At 49.8% G+C, this 20,927-nt stretch overlaps 8 protein-coding genes across 8 annotated transcripts; 2 read left to right on the top strand and 6 right to left on the bottom strand.

Annotated features, from left to right (window-relative positions):
- Nucleotides 1–317: 317 nt before the first annotated feature.
- Nucleotides 318–1,858, bottom strand: N7473_009337 (uncharacterized protein; the record flags this gene model as incomplete). Its single annotated transcript, XM_057155276.1, has 6 exons — nucleotides 318–882; nucleotides 964–1,343; nucleotides 1,407–1,480; nucleotides 1,548–1,584; nucleotides 1,644–1,669; nucleotides 1,735–1,858. 6 exons carry the CDS (start codon nucleotides 1,856–1,858, stop codon nucleotides 318–320), a joined length of 1,206 nt encoding a protein of 401 aa, XP_057006406.1.
- Nucleotides 1,859–4,476: 2,618 nt separating this feature from the next.
- Nucleotides 4,477–6,561, top strand: N7473_009336 (uncharacterized protein; the record flags this gene model as incomplete). The annotated part of the gene is made up of 4 exons (XM_057155275.1): nucleotides 4,477–4,898; nucleotides 4,963–5,363; nucleotides 5,416–5,595; nucleotides 5,654–6,561. The coding sequence occupies 4 exons, from the start codon at nucleotides 4,477–4,479 to the stop codon at nucleotides 6,559–6,561; spliced, it is 1,911 nt and encodes a 636-aa protein (XP_057006405.1).
- Nucleotides 6,562–7,773: 1,212 nt separating this feature from the next.
- Nucleotides 7,774–8,514, top strand: N7473_009335 (uncharacterized protein; the record flags this gene model as incomplete). The annotated part of the gene is made up of 1 exon (XM_057155274.1): nucleotides 7,774–8,514. The coding sequence occupies one exon, from the start codon at nucleotides 7,774–7,776 to the stop codon at nucleotides 8,512–8,514; it is 741 nt and encodes a 246-aa protein (XP_057006404.1).
- Nucleotides 8,515–10,610: 2,096 nt separating this feature from the next.
- On the bottom strand, nucleotides 10,611–12,096 carry N7473_009334 (uncharacterized protein; the record flags this gene model as incomplete). Its single annotated transcript, XM_057155273.1, has 4 exons — nucleotides 10,611–10,944; nucleotides 11,007–11,610; nucleotides 11,668–11,960; nucleotides 12,020–12,096. 4 exons carry the CDS (start codon nucleotides 12,094–12,096, stop codon nucleotides 10,611–10,613), a joined length of 1,308 nt encoding a protein of 435 aa, XP_057006403.1.
- Nucleotides 12,097–13,158: 1,062 nt separating this feature from the next.
- pigc (phosphatidylinositol N-acetylglucosaminyltransferase) lies at nucleotides 13,159–14,756 on the bottom strand (the record flags this gene model as incomplete). The annotated part of the gene is made up of 2 exons (XM_057155272.1): nucleotides 13,159–14,327; nucleotides 14,396–14,756. The coding sequence occupies 2 exons, from the start codon at nucleotides 14,754–14,756 to the stop codon at nucleotides 13,159–13,161; spliced, it is 1,530 nt and encodes a 509-aa protein (XP_057006402.1).
- Nucleotides 14,757–15,048: 292 nt separating this feature from the next.
- On the bottom strand, nucleotides 15,049–15,396 carry N7473_009332 (uncharacterized protein; the record flags this gene model as incomplete). The annotated part of the gene is made up of 1 exon (XM_057155271.1): nucleotides 15,049–15,396. The coding sequence occupies one exon, from the start codon at nucleotides 15,394–15,396 to the stop codon at nucleotides 15,049–15,051; it is 348 nt and encodes a 115-aa protein (XP_057006401.1).
- A 906-nt stretch (nucleotides 15,397–16,302) lies between these two features.
- Nucleotides 16,303–17,136, bottom strand: N7473_009331 (uncharacterized protein; the record flags this gene model as incomplete). Its single annotated transcript, XM_057155270.1, has 1 exon — nucleotides 16,303–17,136. One exon carries the CDS (start codon nucleotides 17,134–17,136, stop codon nucleotides 16,303–16,305), a length of 834 nt encoding a protein of 277 aa, XP_057006400.1.
- A 549-nt stretch (nucleotides 17,137–17,685) lies between these two features.
- Nucleotides 17,686–19,872, bottom strand: N7473_009330 (pantothenate kinase). The gene is made up of 4 exons (XM_057155269.1): nucleotides 19,603–19,872; nucleotides 19,162–19,447; nucleotides 18,572–19,085; nucleotides 17,686–18,513 (listed from the first exon to the last, which is right to left on the bottom strand). The coding sequence occupies exons 1-4, from the start codon at nucleotides 19,828–19,830 to the stop codon at nucleotides 18,183–18,185; spliced, it is 1,359 nt and encodes a 452-aa protein (XP_057006399.1). The 5' UTR covers nucleotides 19,831–19,872; the 3' UTR covers nucleotides 17,686–18,182.
- Nucleotides 19,873–20,927: the final 1,055 nt, after the last annotated feature.

Here is a 20,927-nt window from a genome sequence, read left to right as displayed (position 1 = left end):
GGATTAATGCATAAAAGAGAACACAAATGAAAAAGATGAGGTCGGGCGGGGATGTTCTTATGAGGGGAAGGATCAACACCGAGGTTGACCCCTCATCGCACGGCAACCTGCCGCGTTCCGGTGAGAATATAAACTTCAGGATTCGGCTGCATGAGCGAAAAACTTGACAAAAAGAACTCGCACCAAAGTCCGAGGGAGGCATAATGCGTCGTCTATCCATTACTAATTAATTTTATACAAAGTCCAAACCCAAGCCCCAAAAGCCCAGGCCAAACACATCCCATCCCATGTCCCCAACCCTCACACACCAGAAATGTCTAGACCAGACTATCCATACTGGCATGCTTTCCGTCCCGCGAGCGGTCATCGGGCGTCCGTCCACCAATGTCATACTTGACCGACACATCGGTGGTCTTGATAATACCCGCAACGCCATCCTCACTGCCACTGCTGATACTCGGACTATCCCCGCCACGGCGATACTTGCGCATATCGAAGCGGCTGCTATCATGGCCGATATCCACAGTATGTCCTCCATTGGGGTCCGCCATCTCGTACCCATCGTCTGCGTTTGAGTGCAACTGCGACTTGTGCTGCGACTTGTTGGTAGAAAAAAGCTTCGATCCGGGGAATCGACCGCGGGAACCGCCGCTGGTACCGGCGCCGTAGCCGGAGTGTTCACCGCGGGAGGTACCGAGCAGACGGGGGAGGTATCGGGTGGCGATGGCCTTCATGGAAGGGCCGCAGGCGGTGACCACAGCGACGTTGACTTCGACGGCGGAACTGCAGAAGCCAATGTCCCAGGTTGGATCGGGGTTCACTGCTGTGGAGAAGAAGCCTTTGGCGAGGATGACGATACGCCAGACACCGATGGCAGTTGCACTATGAGGGAGGTGTTAGAATCGCGATCAGGATTGAGATGGGATGGGCTTTCGTGGTATGTTGGAGAGGACGTGAACTTACACTCCACCCAGGCACAGGATGATGCAAACAGCAAGCTTGCGGCGCAGTGGCATCTGCAGGTTCCAAGTAATGATGATAGGAATTGCGAGCACCACAATGTCCGTGAACAGATTCAGCGCAGCAGTCGAGACGTAGAACGCACCCTGCGCAATGCACTTGCCACCTGGGATCGACATATCGTAGACGTAGGTGACTGGGGTGCATTGGAAGATATCGACAAAGAGCACAGCGACGAAAAGGAGGATGACAAAGATCATAGCGCCCCAGATCAGGCCATTGACGATGCGCGACCGGGACTCTAGCCTGCGCAAGAATACCAAGATGGACAGCTTGACGACGGTCAAGGTGGGATTGTAGAGGAGCTGGTTGACATAGTTCCACTGTTCTTACACGGCCGAGTTAGTCGGGGTATGGATCGCAAGCAAAGTCATGGGGATACTGACAACTAATCCTAGCTTGACATCATAGTCTTTGGGAATATCCCAGTAATGGATACCGACATAGTTGGTTTTGATATCTAAAGCCTCTCATGTTAGTAAATTCTGTGATGCTTCTTTTTTTTTTTTTCTGTCGGGGGTACCCACAATACCATGAAGTAACGGATTGACCAACGGCGAGAACCTATGGTAGATGCATTAGTATCCCTTTCTCTAGCCACCGCAGAGAAAAGATCTCCATACATATCCCACTGTAATCAGATAGTCATCTAAGTAGACTTGTTAGTAGACTGTCGATCAATGGGGTAGAATCTTGATAGGGGTCCATGCATACCGCTGGTGAGTGCCGATCGCGATAAGTGACGACTCCAGAGCCTCAAAAGGACCGCAAGTCCACCAATTATGGGGAATGCGACCACAATCCCCAGCGCAATGTTTTGTTGGTGAGTATCAACCATCGTCCTGCATATCCCTGGGGCCAAAACGAAGAAGGAAAAAAGGAGAGAAGAGAATAGTTTCAGGCCAAGGCCACGGGGTTATAACCTTGCCCGTAGGAAACGCCGGCCACAGACAAAGATTTACACTTAGAACTTAGCAGGACCAACTCCCATAATTGTGCAGGACACACTAGGACACACTCATAGTTTCCCTCCTTCGTGGCTCATCGGAATTACTACAAATTAGCCAATTCACAACCACAAGGCGCCGCCAGTCTGGACCACGATTGGCCGTCCGTGGCCCTGGAAATCCAGACGACCAATGGTGGATAGCGAAAAGGCTTGGAAGGACTCCACTGGAAGGATTGATATGAGTGAGCGAGTCCATATTCCGGAGGGACTACGAGAGACATTCTTGCGCACGGAGCAAATCAAACTGTATCGCCTAAAAAAAGAGAGGGGAGGGTCGAATTGCCCCAAAGAGCAATTTTGGAACCCGAAGCCCTAACTCAGCAACTTAAACCAAACTAGGTTTCCCTGTTCCAAAATTTGCTAAACATTGGATCAAACTATACTCTAGAGTATGTACAGTACTTTTGATGAACTAAACAAAAAATACCCCTGTCTCTTCAGGCGCACACAAGCATAGTTATTCGACAAGGGAGCTGAAAAAGAAGCCGAAAGAAAATTATTCACAGCTTCCACGCCATCGCGTGGGAATAGTGCTCTTGGCACTGAGCAAGTCAGTGTAAGTGCTTATCGCGGGCTAACCACAGCCGTACTGGCGCCGTTACATCTGAGACAGTCATCTCGCTTTTTGGCCTGAGAGCCGAAAAAACGCCCCCCATCTCCCCGGACCCGGTAAAAAAAGGTAGGCACGCATCCTGGACAATTTTGGAATCAAATTACGATAAACACCGCCTGTTAGCCTGTTAGGGAGGAAGGGCATTTCCCCTGACCCGATGGAGCCAATTAGAAGGGTTCAAGTCGAGATTTAGTCTTTTGAAGGATTGGGTCCAGGATTCGACCAAACAATTACCTACTGGCGGTGGGAAAAAAAAAGGGTACAGTACATAGTCCAATACGGAGTACTACCGTTTATTCTAGATCTTTGGTACCAAAAGCCACGGCCCGAGTGGGGAAAGTTCTGACAGCCGATGGAAAAATAATGAGGATGAGATCGGTACCAGACAGGAGGTACCAGGTATAGGTCATGGGTCCAGGGGCGTATTTCTTTGTTCTTATTCTTGTTCTGGGATAATATGCAAGAGAAGGGAAAGAGAAGGGAAAGAGAAGGAAAAATTCAAGAAAACGCCCCCTACAGTACTTGCACCGTTGCATGATCCGCTTGGCCGAAGCCTTTTAAGTCCAAGCGTCCTCCGATCTTTGTCAATCCGGCCGATTCGGAATATCCCTGGTGGAGTGGAAATGTTTTGGTAAGTGGAGAATCCAACTGATTCAGGGCCGAGGCAGAGATACTGTAGTATGTACTGTACAGTATTGTTACTTATGTATAAGTTACATACTGAGTAACAAAGTCCAGTGTCCCTGTCGAGTCTGGACTTGTATGATTTCTTTGTAGCCAGTTATCAATTTGCGCTTTGTAAGCGGATATAAACAGGAGACAACATTTCCGATTTAGCTGGGATATCCTGGAGATTCCAGGAACTAATTTTACCAGGAGTATAATCGCTTAGAGGCTTCTCTAGGGGCATCCAGGCCACGTACCTGGGAATCCACAAAGAGTTTAATTCTGAACGTTTTCGGCAAAAGTCAGTGCCAAGCGCAAGGATGGTGTGAAGTGTGGCTGATTTTTTTCTTCGTTTGTATAGCATCCTATACGCAGTACGAGACAGGCAAGCACTACTGCCTAGTCTGTAAGCGAGGGTGTATACGATACACAGGAACAAATAATGCCGGGCGCTCCGTGGTAATCTGGTTAGTCCCGGAACTGTGCAGGGACCTAGTCAATCTCCATTTATTATACACAATTATAGTGGAGACCCGATCGGGAGATAATCAGAAGCGCGCCTCCACCGTTGCGGTAACAAGTCCGGGCTCCCAAATCTGCTGGACGTTGGCCTAGAGCGCTTCGCACACGTGGTGGCGTGTTCTTGTCACCTTGTTTGTGAGTAGCGTCTGTTATAGCGCTACGCTACGAGCAAATAGTCAAGGATTGAGGACCACCAGAGACACAAAATAGCAATTCCCGCGTGGGTGTCTCAGATGCAGGAACCTGGCGTGGGCAATCAGATCGATCGGGATTGGCCGATACCAAATCCAAGTGGAGCTTAATCAGGGCTTCGCCATGGAGACTCCGAGTATTCCCCTTTGCAACTGACCAACCTCTTGCTCAATGCGGAATAGACCAGCTTCCAAGCTCGCCGCCCACCTCGTGGCACCTCGTGGGAATTGAGCTTGGCTATGGTCGGAATTCCCAAGTGCCGGATGGTTAGTTCGCTCCTTTTCCAGGGTTACCGTCTGACGAACCGCTTTAAAGATCCTCGTTCCCACTTCCAGTTCGAGTTCCTCTGGAAATCATCTCGCTGATCGTGGGAGAGAATTGAATCATTTCAAGTGTATTGATCCTTGGTCTGGTTTAGGAAAACACTCTATCTACCATCGTGAATTCTTTCGCCATGGCGCCTCGTTCCATGATTAAGGGTGCCTTTTTGGGCGCCCTCGCCCTCACGGCCCCAGTTACTGCTCAATTGGCGGATCAGGTTTCTTCGGATTCCCAGGCTGGCGTTCCTCTGTTCACCAGTGAGACCCTGCAATTGACGGATGATGCTCTCGCCACCGTGAGCGAGAACCAGTCCGCTCTGTTCCAGTTCGGAAATGCCTCCTCCTTGTCTACCCGCAGTGTGAATGGCTGCAAGGTCTACCCTGGTGACTTCTGGTGGCCCTCTAAGCTGGTGTGGAACCTCTTTGATGCGTTCCTCGGTGGTGCCCTCATTAAGACTGTCCCTCTGGCTGCTTCTTGCTACAAGTCATGGCCTGATGAGTATAATGCCGCGACTTGCTCGTCCATTACAGATGACTGGACCGACTCCAACCTGCAGTAAGTTAAACGCAACCCTCCTTGTATATCATCAATGAGAAATGCCCTAACAATTCTACTCCAGCGCCGCCGATGCTGCCTCGGTGATGTGGCCCCTCTTCGAGGGCCGCACTTGCTTGCCCACTACCAATGCCTCTGCTTCCTGCACGGTTGGTGGCTACAGCAGCTACGCTGTCAATGTCACCAACGTTGCTCAGATCCAGCTGGCTGTGAACTTTGCTCGTAACGCTGGTCTCCGTCTGGTTGTCAAGAACACTGGCCACGATTTCAATGGCAAGTCCACCGGTGCTGGTGCTCTGGGTATCTGGACCCACCACCTGAAGAACATTGACTACATCCCCAACTATAAGAGCTCCAGCTACTCTGGACCCGCTGTCAAGATGGGTGCTGGTGTCCAGGCTCATGAGATCTATGAGAAGGCCAACGCGCTTGGCTTCACCGTTGTTGGTGGTGAGGGCAAGGTATGTCATTCGAATTCTATATCATTCATGTTCAATCAGCTAATTAGTATTTTCAGACTGTTGGTGTCGCTGGTGGTTACGTTCTCGGCGGTGGTCACTCCCCCTGTCCAGTATCTACGGTCTGGCTGCTGATCAGGTCCTCGCCATGGAGGTTGTCCTTCCCAACGGCCGCTTCGTCACTGTTACTGAGCAGACCTACCCCGATCTCTTCTGGGCCATCCGTGGTGGCGGTGGTGGTAAGTTTCATTCTCCCTGAATAACACCTGCATCCTCGATCTAACCTTCAACTCTCAGGTACCTTCGGTGTTGTCACCTCTGTCATCTCTCGCGTCCACCCCAAGGTTGGCGTGACCGTGTCCACCTTCAGCTTCTCCACCGGCACCGACGTCTCCGTCGAGACCTTCTGGGCCGGTGTCCGCTCTTACATGGAGCGTTTCGATACCCACGCCGACGCCGGTACCTACGCCTACTTCTGGATCCTGAACACTGGCGAGGACTCCTTCTTGTTCCTGATGAACCCCTTCTTCGCCGTGAACCACACCGTAGCCGAGTACAACGCCCTCGTCCAGCCCTGGTACGATGACCTCTCCAACCTGGGAATCTCCATCTCCCCCAGCACCACCTACTACGACAACTTCTACGGTGCCTGGATGGCTGGTTTCCCCCTCGAGACCGTCGCCTCCTCCACCATGATGACCGGCTCCCGTCTCTTCCCTCGCGCCAACTGGGAGGACGCCACCCTGTTCAACACCACCTTCGACACCCTCCGCTCCACCGTCGAAAACGGCTACGCCCTCCTCGCCTTCAACATGAAGGCCGAGCTCGTCGACGGATACCCCGATAACGCCGCTAACCCTGCCTTCCGCAACACCCTCATGCACGCCATCTCCTCCACCAGCTGGGACGCTGATGCCACCCCGGCCGAGATCAAGGCTAAGATGGACTACTTCACCAACACCGTCCTGGGCCAGTGGCGCGCTACTTGCCCCGATGCGGGCGCTTACATGTCCGAGTCCGATATCCAGGAGCCCAATTTCCAGCAGGCCTTCTACGGATCCAACTATGCTCGTCTGTATAAGTTGAAGCAGCTGTATGATCCTACTTCCCTGTTCTATGCTCCTACTGGTGTTGGTAGTGAGAACTGGGTTGTTAACAGCGCCGATGGTCTTCCTGACCAGAACGGTCGTCTGTGCCGTGCCTAAGTGCGTGGTGGGATGAGATGAAAATTTGTATATTCGAGTTTTGAGGGGGTTTTACTTGTATATTGTTTTTTTGTACAGTAGTAGTGCTGGATTGGCATTACATTCATTATAGACATAATCGGACATTTTCTTTTCGTCTGTTCAAATTGGTTCTCTCGGTTCTTCTCCATTGGACGTAGTTGAAGAGATCGTGCCTCTCTAGTAGCGTATAATACAGTGGGGGTCTATAAGGTTGAAACCCCGACCGATTTTCAAAGTTATCTTAACACTCACCAGTCGAACGGTATCTATGCTGTTAAGAAGGATGATTCAAAAACAATTAGAAAGATCTTTCAAATAAGAGTGGTTAGAATATGCCTTATTGGACCTTTTTCTTGGGTTCTAGACTCCGACTTTGAATTGTTACTGTACCCCGCGCAATTCTCGAAGCGAGTTACTTTGCCGATGATAAACTCAGCCATTGGCTTTTTCCACCAATCCTGGATTTAGGACGAACCTTAAATGTTCTCTTGGATGGGGAAGGCGTTTACTTCATTGAGATTCAATTCTGAAATGATATGATAATGAACGTACAATTGTTTTGTATGATCCTTTCCTTATTCCAATCCTCTTATTCTCATCTTCGTATTTCAGCATCGTGTAGAATAGTCGCATTTTGCACATAGCCAGATCATCTCCACAGGGTGCTGCCAAGGAAGACTCTGATTGGTTGTTATCCACTTCGTCTCTGGTGATGAATCAAGCTTCACAGCCAAGCTATTGCTCCCAATGTCGATCAACAACATATTCTCTGTAGGTAACTGTGATGAATGACTGGAATTCAGTTGCCATTAAAGGGCAAACAGGCAACGATCACATCAACCACGGAGTGTTCCAAGTGGTTCAGTCGTGATTCCTCCACCTTTTCACCTTTTTCCCAACACGCCTCGTCCCACTCCACCAACCAATCAGCAATGGAGAATGACCACATGCCCGCACTGGCTGGTAGTCGACTGTTCCTCTCCCCTCCAGGGTCCAACGCCAAAAGGGTCCAACTGAGTCCAAAAGAGTCCAAAAAGACGAGATGGCGAACTTTCTTTCCACGCCTCCATGGCTGTTTAAAAGGTCCAGCCTCCTGCTCGCAGGGACCTGGCTTCCTTCTGAAAAAAATTTGATCTTCATGTCACCTCTGCGTGGACAACATCCCTTTCCCTTCGGGGGGAAATAGTCATTATGAAGGTTACTCGCCATGCTCTGCTTGCCGGACTGCTCTATGCGGCCTTGGGTGTCGCGTTACCATTTCAGATCGTTTTGACCAGCGATACCCCGACAATTCGTTTCAAAGATTCCAGTCTCCCGGCCAAGCGTCTTCCCGAACCCGTTCACGAGAAGCCATCGTTCAAGCAGTACATTGAGCAGGTGCGCGAAGCGGCACAGACGCCAGTTACTACTGCTACTGCTACCTTGGACATCGAGTCCAGTACATCCGAACAAAAACCAGGGCACGCGCAGTCCGAATCTGAATCTGATACGGAACGCGACCGCGCATTCCGCGATCACTACGGTGCAGTCCTCGGTAAACTGGGCAAATTCATTTCCAACGAGGATATTTCCGACGCGCAACCGGCCAAAAATGCCCAGGTCCAACACAACCAGGATCATCATACTCCCACCTCCTCCTCTCGAACAATCACATATCTCAAACCGGTCGATCTGCTCGACATTATCGACAAGCATGGCCCCGAGTGTGTCGCACTAGCCATTTTCGTTCTCGTCCCTATCGCCTATTTCCTCCTCGAACTGCTCGAATTAGCTATCGGATGCTGTGTTCATGAGCGATTTCCGCGTCGTGGTCGGGACCGGGTGAGATTACTCGGTCCGGAGAGACAGATACGTGCGTGGAGTAATAGACAGCGGGAACAATTCTTGGAGAGTGAGAAGCATTGGTGGCAGGTGCGGAAGACGCGCTGTTGAAGTGTTGAATTGTTTCTGCGGAGTTTGGGGGATTTTTTGTCATCTTTTCTCTCTCTACATTTTCCTTTTCTTTCTTGTCTCTTGTTTCATGATCATTCCTTACATTGATACCCATTCTTCTAGCCGATCTTTGCAATGTTATTTATTTTCTCTCTTGAAATCTAACTCTTCATTCAAATATCTCCTTGTTCTAGGGTGATCCTTACCGCCAAGGCTGTCGCACGGCATGCAAGCGGCTCAACTTAACAGCCTAGCCGCTGACCTGTCATCTCTGACTGTCAGACTGAAGAACAATATAGATGAATCAGTATACAACATACGCTATAATGTCGAATGGATTTGCCAAACTACCAAATGAAAACTTACAGCTCATTCTCGGCCACCTGGAGAGAAAACATGATTGGCTGATGCTCGGGCGGTCCTGCCGACTCTTCTATAATCGGATCATCCCCATGCTCTACGAATCCATCGAGACACCATGCTATTGCATCGGCATCCACAAAACTCTAGTTTACACCCTCCTGAATCATCCAGAACTTGCAGCATCAGTACGCCGTATGAAACTCGGACAACTTTCCTACGGGGCAGACCCAAAGGCATACTCCAACCATGAACACGGGCATCACGATAAACTTGATCCCAAACAAGAGTTATCCCAGTATTCCCAACCCTCTACCAGCAAGTCCTGGAAATGCAGACTCAACAAGAAAATCCAGACCCTGACCGATAGAAAATGGGAACAAACACAATGGATAGAAGACCTCCAAAGCAACACCCATCGAGACCCCTGGCTCGCAATCCTCCTCTCCCTCCTCCCAAACCTAGAAACAGTGGAACTTTTCTGGGGCGGAACCGGAACGAGACACTCTTCCTGGGTTCTCTCTCGAATATCAAAACGATACACACCTTTTGATACACGGCACTTCTGGCAAATCTCCACACAGCAATAATCAAAGTCTCCGAAGACGAAGGTGCGGATTTCGATATCCAGCGTTTGGCCCCGTTATTTACCATGCAGAGTATGCGGATATTCAAGGGACTGTTACTTACGGATAAATATCTCGAACCAACACTCGAAATTGGACGTTCGTCTATTACACATCTTGAATTTATACAGTGTAGCAGTGTCCTGGGATTCAAGTATCTGATTGATCTTTGTCCGGATTTACAATCGTTTAAATATACGCAACAAGAAGATGATTGTTGCCATCGTTCACCGGGTTACAACAGTGTATATTTCGATACACTACGACCGACCGCATTCCGCGATGCTCTTGCAAGAAGGAAAAACACTTTGCAATCTATCACGGTAGATATCGCACGACGATCATCGGGTTACGGCGGTTTCTACTCTGATGATTGGATCGGATGTATGGCAGATTTCACTAAGCTACGATACTTGCAAATCCGCGCGAGTAATTTCCTCGGAAGAGGTCACGCTAATAGATGGGATGTTGATCCAGTGCCGAGGGTTGGATTGGTAGAATTTCTGCCAGAGTGTATTGAGGAGCTTTGGATTTCGAATATTTCGAATCAAGCTTTGGGGGGGGATTATGCGGGAATTGAGGGGGTTTGTTTTTGTTTCTGGGGAGAAGGGGCGGTTTGGGGGCGTTGACGAGAATTGATGTTGAGGGGAGGAAATGGTTGAAGGGGGCTGAAGACGATGTTGGCCAAGAGGAGGTCTGGAGGGAGATGTATCCGGATTATTTATCGTTGTTGAAGGAGGAGATTCTGGTAGAGACCGAAGGGGTAAGGTGTGCTTGTTTGGAGAGGAGAGTTGAGTTTTATGTTAGAGATTCGAGGGTTGAGGTCTTCTTTGACGAGTATGATGATGTGTTTTTTGTTTGTTAGAGAGGACGAGCATGATGATGAGGATTAGCAAGCATTGTTATGGTGTAACAATCGATTACTAGACCCGGAACCTGTGCTTTGGTATCGTGATAGAGATGCAGTATTACCGAGTAATCGAACATATTGAGGAGAAAATTATAGGTATGAGTATGACGAGATATTAAGAGAAAATCCACAACCAAAACTCCCCCAACAACATGATCAGCCCTCAACACCAACCATCCTCACTTCCTCCAGTAAATAAACTACTCACCAGCATTCTGCTGGGTAGTCTGCCTAACACCATTCTGCATCGCCTCTAGATGGGCAAATTGGTAGGTATCCTCGCCCAAGGACCACGCCATAACACCACCCAGGTTCTTAGCCTGCACGATATCCGAGAACTTGCGAGTGATGAGGTCGGGAGTGTCCCAAGACCAGAAGAGGTTGGTCTCCTCGTCCCAGTAGTACTGGCCACCTTGTTGGTCATCAGTCTGGCCGTCTTTGGAAGCGCGGCGCCAGGAGTCGGTGATGGAGATGCCCTTGCAAGTCCCGTAGTCGGAGAGACAACCAGCCTGGCAGAAATCGTCGCCAGTTCCGCTGAGAAATATTAGCATGTGAATTGTGGTTATGTGATCAAATTATGGTAGAAAAGAACGTACCAGTTTCCATAGGCGCTGCAGCAAGTTCCATCAGGGCACTTAGTACCCTCGGAATATCCACACTTGCCATTATACGAAGTCTTGAGGTCGGCGGGAGGAGGATCCATAACACCCTTCTCAAAAGTGAAAGCACCAGACTTGCCATTGTCACTGCCATCATCATTCTCAAGCTTAACAACCTTGCAACCAAGAGGATGCTCCTTACAATCAGAGTCAGGGTCGGTGGTGAACCACTTCGCATAATAAGCAAAGCCAAGGTTGACCTTCTCAGGCTCGAGACCCAAATCAAGGTATGCCTGGACGGTGTCAAGAGATCCCTCAACACTAGTATGGTGGGCGGTGACGTTGTCACGGCGGTTCATCAGATCGTAGGTCATGACATTCACCATGTCGACAGACTTGAAGATCTCAGGACCTTGCTCCTTGGTAAAGGCGATCATGTCACCTCTACGGCCGGGAACGGCGATGGAGAGGGTCTTGTTACCGATGGCCTCGCGGACGGCTGCGAGGAACTTGGGGTAGGTCTCGATCTCGTCGACCTTGGCGGAGTTGGGGACTTGCTTGTAGTCCTGGCCGTTACCGCCGGGGTACTCCCAGTCGATGTCTATAAACAAAATTCAGAATCGTGTGTTATCAATTTCGGAATTAAGTTCTCTCATACCAACACCATCAAAGTTGTTGGCATCAAGCATCGCAGCCACGTTCTCTGCGAAGCGCTTGCGGCTGGTGTCATCCTTGGCTCCGTCAGAGAAACCGGCTGTGTCACCCCAGCCACCAATGGCAATCATGACCTTAGTGTCAGGACCGAAACGCTTGCGCATGGTGTCCACAGGCTCGAATGGCGTGAACGAGGGTGGGGAGTCAGAGTTGAACAGCTTTGTCGGGGCAAATGCCATGATCGCGTGATCAACCTGGGCTGTTTGATCGCTCCCGGGGAGATCGGTAGTATGATATCTGATCCAAGTTAGGCTCAGTCTCTGGGTATCGTTCATCCATCTTCATATTATACATACTCATCAATATACATGGCGAACCGCGCCGCAGCGGCGCCCTGAGCGGCCAATAGGCCGAGAGCAATATTCATCAACATGGCTAGACCGTGTCACTCGACTGTGAATAGCCGGGGAAATACGATAGAAGAAGGAAATGCCAGATAATTGACAAAGAAACAAACCCGGAGGAGTGGCCCAGCTCACGGAAGGAAAATAGGTCAGCGCGAAGCTGCAAAATGAACACAACAAAGAGGATAAAGGAGCAGAAAGCAACAGTAAACAGAAATCCAAAGCCTAATAAACTCCAACCTCCAGCATAACACGGCAAAACATGCCCAGAATGATCATCGGGTCCCCCGAGTTTGGACCAAGTCGCGGCCGAAGGGGACAATGCCCTCCAGGTCCAGCAACGCACCTCTTCAAACCGTAAATGTAGTACATAGGGTCATTTCACAAAGCGCGTGTATTCCATCCCTGCGGCAAAGTGGATCACCACCGCAGGCAACGGATCCCCCAACAGTATGGGGAAGGAGAGCTGAAGCTAAGAAGGCGTTGGAATGTCGGGCACACCGGGTGGCGCCAGGCTTGATCACCTGGAAATCCGTCCTACTGGACAACAGCTCGGTTGGTCTTGTCTGCATGGCAAGTCAGTGAGATCCAAAAAAGTATAAATGGCTGTGTGTAGTCCGAGAATCGAAGTGGTTGTGCTGTGTGCTGGCGGGAGGCTTGTCATAGATCGCGGTTGGTGTTGGCATACCAGACCGGTACATGGTACATTCATCATCCCCTTCCTACTCACATTCCGTTGGCGTCACAGAGTATTCAACTCCAGGGGTATACGCTAATCAGGTGGAAGAACAGTCATTTGAGAGATTCAGTTATAACTTTGGGCCCATCGGTCTGGCCGAGTCTTCGAAAATTTGGTGAGGAATTGCTGCTGCACGCACTACTTTGTCCCAGCTCTGGAGGCATATGATCAGGAAACGTGAGATTGAAGAAGATCTCTTCGGATATGAATACAATAATCTAGGGGTATAAAATATGGAGGCTCAAAATCGCCCAGTGTATATGACAGTGGCGGAAATTATCGGCTGAGAAAGAAGGAACCCCCTCTCCAAGCGCCCGGCGCTGCCGGAAATGGAAAAAAGATCTGGCCGGTCTTAGTTCCAATGTCGTCGAATGATAGGACGTGCTGGATCCCAAGGACCGATGACCACATTCTTGTACTTCTGCAGACTGATCAGCCACCAGCTGCACCCGCCCATGGAGAAGGCAGTCAAGACGCTTCCAAGGAAAGATCCGATGACAGCGGAAGCCCAGCCACCACCAAGTGTCGTGCCAACAGCCCCGCCTGCAATGATGACCAGGGCAAGTGTAAGTATCACATGGCCAGTCCAGGATATTTGTCGGAGCTGACGGCGAAAGATTGGGAACAACCCGAATACTTCCATGGAGAACAGCATCAGGCTAAACACGTGCGTAGTCGAAGGCAACCGAGAGGCAAGCACCGTGGATGCCATCACCGCGGCATTGGTAGAAAGAGAAGCCGGAAACTTGGTTGTGGCGCCCGCGCCCTCTCCGCTTCCATAATCGAAGGAGAATATGTTCATGATTAAAAGCCAGCAACTCAAAGCCCAGATTGAGTCGCTGGCGGTAGACTTTGTGAGTGATTTCAGAATGGGACTGAGACCCAACAAGGAAAAGTAGATTAGGAATGCCGACTTGACAGTCGATAGACGCTGGCGATTGCGTGATGAGAAAAGCGATGCCCGTTCGGTATCTTGTGCATCGGTACTACCGAGGGCAATACTGGGGGTGGCAGAGGAGGGTCCAAGGCGCAGTGCCGGATCCCCAATCCCTTCAAGACTGCCATGAATTTCAGCAGTCAGTTGTGATATTTGCTCTTTGGACTCATTTGTAGACATCGTCAGGCCAAGGCCATGAATTGGACTTCCTTTCGTGCCATTTGGCCCTTGGTCATTGCCGGATGGGTTGGGCGCACTGGTCATGGAGCTCGAACTGGACTCGTCATCGCCGCCACTCGCAGCATTGAGGCTCTGCGCAAGCTCCGCTTGCTCTCGCCAAATCCAATTGTCCCACAAAATCCAGCCCATGGCGGTACCAACGCTACCCCAGCAGACAATCGACACGGGGCTCACCCGGTCCTGAACGATACCGACAAAACAGCAAACAAAGATGACGACTGAGCAGACATGTTGGACAATGACCGTAGAGTCAGAGACAAGAGGCCAGAAGTCATAGGGTCGGACTCGAGGATTTCGTTGTAGATGGTCCAAGAACGTTTCGGTATCGGTGTAGTTGTCCGGATCTATCATAGCTCCGTTAGTCGCCCTTTTCCAATCTATGTGTCTTGCAAGCCAATTCCCAAAGACATACACGACTGTTTCACCCATAACAGCTTCTTCCAGGCACCCTTTCGCCTTCGGCGTGGTCCAGCGGCACCCAATTTCCTCCCGTCCTTGCGAGTCAAATCCACGCCAAGCGTCCCCCGCGGCGGCCGCAACGTCGCAACACCCGAGGCATCACCATTCAAAGAGCGCAGGCTTTCTTCATAATTTGCGGGGGCCGATCGCACCCGGGACAAGGACGGCGCAAAATAAGCGTCCTCCGGCGCCAGGCGATCGGGGTCCGGAATGCGGTCTTGCTCAGGAGGCCTGGATCCTGGGGCTCGATTGGGATGCGTGTCGACGGGGATGGGCGGGGGAATTGGCGATAGCGATGATGGTGATGGAGTCATCGAGCTGAGGCGACTAGCATCGACGCATGGCGGTTGTGAGAGAAGAGTGAAAGGGGCATCGAATGGTCGAGGTCGTCGTAGTACAGAACGCGCAATCCCACGTGTCCACGGTTTGCGGTCATGTGACTAGTTGGAGCCCTGACCTCACTCTACGAGTCTACACATCTTTACGTACATTCTGCCCATGAACAATTTCAAGATATCATATGTGAATCAGCTAAGTATCTAACCATTGGAAGATCTTCTGGTACAATTTCCCTATCAAATTGGCTCCACAATGTCAATCTTGCTCTCAATAGCTACCCTTTTCCTCAATTCTCACTTGTTCAATCTTCATTTCTTCCACCTTCACGTCTTCCACCTTCACTTCTTCCATCTTCACTTGTTCAATCTCCACTTCCTCAATTTTTATGTTTCTCTGTAGACTCACTTCAACGATCCGATCTTTTTGATCAATTAGAACCAATTTCATGACCTCTTCGCAGAGGATATCAAACTCCTCCTCGAACGATTCCTGCATGTATCTCTCCTGTAAGAGACTTGGCATCTTCAGGTGAAGCGCCATACCGCCATCTGCTTCAGCGTTCTGGTAAAATTCCCTTGCCTCCTTGAAGAAAGTCTTCACAGTGCATCCTGCCATGGGGAAAACTCGTGAGATATTTTGGTTGCAAGAAAGTAACTTAAAGTGAGCGTGGCGTCTCGAAGGGTACAGCATGGCATTCCTGGAAGAGAAATTGGCCGTGGTGTTTGAATTCGCTTTAGGTCTTTTGGGCCCCTTTCTGTGCATATTCTGGATACTTTTCCCCGTTGGGACCTCCAGGTGCTCCGCCAGCGGGGGTGGGTCAAGACTTCTTGCACTATACTTGGGACTGAACGCAAAGAATACTTCATCAAATTCCAAGCGCTTTGGTGTTGAAACTTGAACAGCGCAAACCCGAGCCTCCCAGTGTTTCTTCACTCCTAGCCAAGCGACAAAGTAAGTCGAACATAGAGCGAGCTTTTCTCTATGTTGGGCTGCGAAATACCTGGACAATAGGAGACCCCTCGCGAGTATCTCGCCAATTTATTGGAGAAGAGAACACACACATAACAAGGCGAGTTTGATACATATACACTCTCCGACTCGTGTTCCACGGTAAATCTATAACAGGAAGCCTCCATTTCCTCTCCATCCTCGCCAAAAACTTGAATTATCCTTGAATTCGTGCCTTTCGTAAAGGACCGATTTCGAAATGCATGACTCGTGCATGGGGGCCGACAACCTGGATGGATCTGGTCCCATTCTTGAAGCATCTTCATAAGTCTTTCCGGAAACTGACGGACGTGGCCATGAGAGAGCGTAAATTTCCACGATTTTCCACCAGTGGAGGAAAAGTTAAACAAAGTGACATGGGCCGCTGTTCCTCGTTTGCCATTTGTGCCTGGGAAAGCTACAAAACCGGGGGAACATGTCGATCCTGTGGCCAGCTCAACTTGAGACTGGGGATGCTTATCTTCATCCTCAGAGTCATCTGCCTTGGCTGTCTTGAGCTTGCCTGGATCAATTTCACTTTTTGCCACCGAGCAGCCCCTTGTCCGCAGGTAAGATCGGTCTGCGCCTCTTCCTTGATCCTGCTGCGGAGCTCGCTGGACGAGCCAAAGTGAACTCGACATCACTGAGATCAGATGCCCCACCAGACGTTGGACAACGTGCTTTCTCATTGCCATAATCTTCTTGTGCTGTTTCAAGTGGTTCAATGATGCCGAAAGGGGTGTGAGCCTGCCCGGTGCCAGAAAGAGAATATTCATGCAACCTCAGAGTTCTGTGGGTTGAGGTCAACGACTTTGCCTTGGTCATAGATCGAGTGATTCGGAACTGGGTCTGCACAGGCTGGCTGGGAGACGGGCTGTTGGCCCACTGATTCATCCTACTTTGGATAGAGCTCGATGCCTCTAATGCAGATTCAGGAAGCGTGAAAGGGTCCAACTTGACCTGGTCATGCATGTCTGGACCAGGCGATGAGTTGTCGGCGACAGGCTGGCCGAATGGATCTTCCTTTATCTCAGGCTTGATACTCGTATCCTGATTTGGTATCTCAGATTTGACACCCATATCCATATCTGGCATCTCGGACTTGACACTTGTATCCTCATTTGGCATCTCAGGCTTGATAACCTTACCTTCATGTGACAAGGATGTCTTAGCCAGAATTTGTTCAAACTTTTCGATGAGCTCCAGCCTAACTGTCGCAACCTCGGTTTTGGGTAATGGCTGAGCAATGGAATCATCACGTTGAGACTCAGCAGCAAGTGCTAGGTCATCATGAACCTGGCTCGGTGTGGATGGCTCGTCAACAAATTGGGAGATCCCAGGATCAGGGGAGGAAGGTGGCTCAGCCATCTCGCCCTTGGTCGGTGTATCCTTAATGCAAGGGCAAGTCTAAGCTTTGTTTCCACTGTTTATGAGCATACCTTAGTTGAGGAAGTGATGTATGATGAACAGACCTGAGAATTGAGAGACCGGGATGTGTGTGAATGTGAAAGAAAGTTCGTGGTGCAGGTGCGAGGTGAGTCCATATGAAGATGACCAGGTGACAAATGGGACTCCCGCCTGGAACTTACCATTGAACGAACGTCAAAGTACATTTCAAGCAAATGTTCAGACAGAATTTTGTGGACTGGAAGTGGTTGGTTGTTGGAAGGTGGGTTAGAAGGTGGTTTGAAAGAAAGTCCTTATCACAAGGCTGAGGCTAATCGCACGTCAACCAGTGCTTTCGCACCAGTCTGTTCCATTTTTCAAAATATGGTGGATAATAAGTGCATCGAGTACATCGAGCACCTAGATACTAGATATCCTCATAATACCTACTAAGCCTTTTACTTTAGCTATCAAAAAAGGCGGTTCCAAAGACATTTAGAAAGACCTTTCATACAAGGGAAAGTTAAAGTACACATATTCACAATGTAAAACCGTTTCTCCAGTCTTGATATCAAGGATCCTGTCTGCCTGTTATCCACTATATTCGAAAATAGATTAGTCTGTCGTGCGAAAGCACAAGTTGGCATGCGAGTAGCCTCAGCCTATCACAAATGCACATGCAAGATTTGCAAATGAAGTTCTAATTAATACACTAACAGGCTGCAGAAAAAATCCTCGTGTCCTGTTATCATTCTATCTGGCAAAAAGTTCTTCTAAAATATGATGTCTGGGCATGCCCAAGATTTCGAAGGGGTATATGATTGGAGGGATTTTGCTCCCCTGTGATTCAATATGCGTTGTGCCCTTCTGTAAACTGGAGCAGAAGGTTATGTGAGATTATCTTGTGTAGAGAGACGAGGTTGCGAGAACCTCGACGAGGCAGATGAAGTGTACATTCCAAGGGGTATCGGTTATTCCTCCAGGTCTGGAGGCGGAGGTGGAGAGAAAGTGGGAGTTCTCGCCGCTGATTATGAAGACGAGCTGGAAGAACCATTCTGTTCAGGGTTCAATCCAGAATTCATGACGATGTTTCGGACCGCCTGCGGTGCCACCACCTCGTCGATACTATTTCTGCGCCCCCAGTTCTGCGGCTGCCGGCGAATAAACGCACCGACGGCACCCAAGTAGCCCTCGTGGCGCAGGAAGTAGGCCTGTTTCTCGCCCTTGGACCAGAACCGGATGGCGTAGGAGAGTGTGTTCATGGTCTGGCGGTGGCCCCGTATGAAGGATCCTCCGAAGTAAATGTGCTTGACTTGATGCTTTTCTGACTGTAGGTAGGCAATTTGGCCGATGTTGTTGCTGATTGGAAAGATTAGTAAATGGTCCAGAAAACATACAATGAACGAGCAAGTCGTACCTGATAGCATATAGAAGACTCCGACTCATATCTTCGTGTCGGAAGTTAACTCCCCCGTTGCTGCGCTCGAATTCTTCATCGTGAATCAAGCCCTCGCCATCCTCGGCCCCGCACTCAGCAGCATTCTTCAACCGGAACACCTTGCCAAAGGTACTAGCGATAGCAGTGCTCTTCAGTCCAATCTTGGTGTAATCCATGCCGTAAATATCCCCCACCAACATGTCCACTCCGGCGTTGTCCCCGCGATCCGCCATGGCCAGCATGTCGTCAAAGGTTCGCGCGCCAGTGAGCAAGGACATGAGCCCCCAGAATGTGCCTCCACCAAGATGGGTTCCGCCTACACGTTCATACTGTCTGGGACCAGAGACCTTGATCATGGACACACCAGACCCTATATTGACCAGGAGGTACGGGTACACATCCGGTCGGGCCTCGGCAAATTGCATCGGTTCGGCATCGGCATCGCTGTAAGTGAACACCTCGTTGGGAATTTCGGTGATGAAGAAATCGAGACCTGGTTGCACGAAGAGAACACGCGATTAGAATGAATTGCCTCGAGCACGTCCATTTCCGGTCGTCCGAGCACCTACCAATGATCAGGCATTCCATCTCCTCCTCTCGCAGAATATTGACGTCCAGCGCCTCCTTAAGCTTGTCGTAGAACTTGAATGCGCCCCCCCCCGCCACCACAACAACACACAATTCATCCGGTACTGAGCCATTGCGTTTCTCATGTTCCTCCTTGAGTTGACGGATGAAGTTGATGCAGATGTCGATTCGGTGTGTTTCGAAGTTGATGAAATTGAGGCGACCACCGTTGTCCGCGGCGTCCAGCTCTCGTGTAAAGTATACCAATTTAGCCAATGATCCTCCAATCTAGAATATCAATCCATTCGCAGTCAGTCATGCAGTTCATATACCACTCTCGTGCTCAGTTGCCTCCCCGTCGGCGGGATTGCGGGGACGGTCGGGGGGTGCGGGGCAACGAAGAGTGACAAGAAAAAAAAGCTCCAGGTACGAAGACAACTCACATCGACGGCGACATGGCTCACAACGCCAGTATGGTGTGGCAGACGAATATCCTTATTTTCGTAGTGAACACCCTCGGCCTCGACAGGACTGCGCGATCGGGGCTCGTCGTCGACGATAAAGGCACCCTTGACATTGATCTTGACGGCGCCGGGATTGGAAATGGCCTCCTCGAGCCGTGGACCCTTGCGACGGGCATCAGGCTCCGTCGTAGTATCTGAGGGAGCCATGGCGATTGCGGAGAGAGCAAGCAATGGCAATGGCAGCAGCAGTGGGAGGTGTAGAAGGAAGCCACCGGAGCTCCTGGCGGTGGTTGATCCCGTGCCCACGCTTACGGCGTATATTTCCTTCTACCCGCACTGGAACACTGGAACACTACTGGAACAGAACGGGTTCCACTCGTCCCTGTTCCATCCTCTCAGTGGACCGTTGCATTTAATCCAACTGAACTTATTTTCCCTCTCCCCCAACAATCTTAGTGTGGGATGGGGCTACAAGGGGGCCGAGGATCTTAGCTTCCGAGGTTCAATGGTTTGCAGTGGTGTTATCTTCCCGACCGAATGTCCGTTAGAAGCCGAGCACGAACGGGTCCCTAGGGGAATCTTATGCCGATGAAAATTGACAGCCCCAGACTGGGGAATTTGCATAAATTGGACATTAAAGATGACAGTCTTTGGAGCTCTTGATTATTATAATTCTGATTCAACCAATTATTGCCAGCAATTTCAATATCGAGCCTTCGGCTCGTTTCGATATAACTCAATGTGCTAGGTAACCACCTAGAGTATGGCCAAGATATATTTCGGCCAGAAGAGTCGCTCCTGTTACTCTGCCTCGGTCCACTCTAGTGTTCGACGAGTGTGAAGTATGTAGTAGGTATGGAGGATGAATCTTGGGACTTTTAATCAATAAGAAGGATTCAACCAATGAAAAATATCCCCAATGTTGTCCATTTTCGGAAGGTTGTCTCGTGTATCAGGGTATAGGTGACTATAAGCGGTTCAAGCCTGCTCTACTATCTAGATCTATATACACTGGCATATGGGATTTATTCTATAGGCTTTTAGACTGACCATGGCACATAGATAGAACTTTTGATATTTTTGATATTAAGACAAAGCATAGTCTCATTATCAAGCTGTCCGTAAAATGCCAACCTTATCAGCCTCTCTATTCGACTAATTTGGTTTAGACAAAATGCGGTAGTGGTTGGGTGGTGTTTGCTTGAAGCCCTTCCATCTTCTTCTGGGCCCTAACACTGCTACCCCAGGTATTGTACTTAGGTACAACTTCGCAAAAAAAGAAACGCCGACACCACTTCCCAAAT

The sequence above is a fragment of the Penicillium subrubescens genome (genome assembly GCF_028828155.1).
Source record: "Penicillium subrubescens strain IBT 31985 chromosome Unknown utg000006l_segment0_segment0, whole genome shotgun sequence".
NCBI classification, from domain to species: Eukaryota; Fungi; Ascomycota; class Eurotiomycetes; order Eurotiales; family Aspergillaceae; genus Penicillium; species Penicillium subrubescens.
The sequence above is the reverse complement of the archived record's forward strand: the minus strand, read 5'-3'. Positions and strand labels throughout refer to the sequence as shown.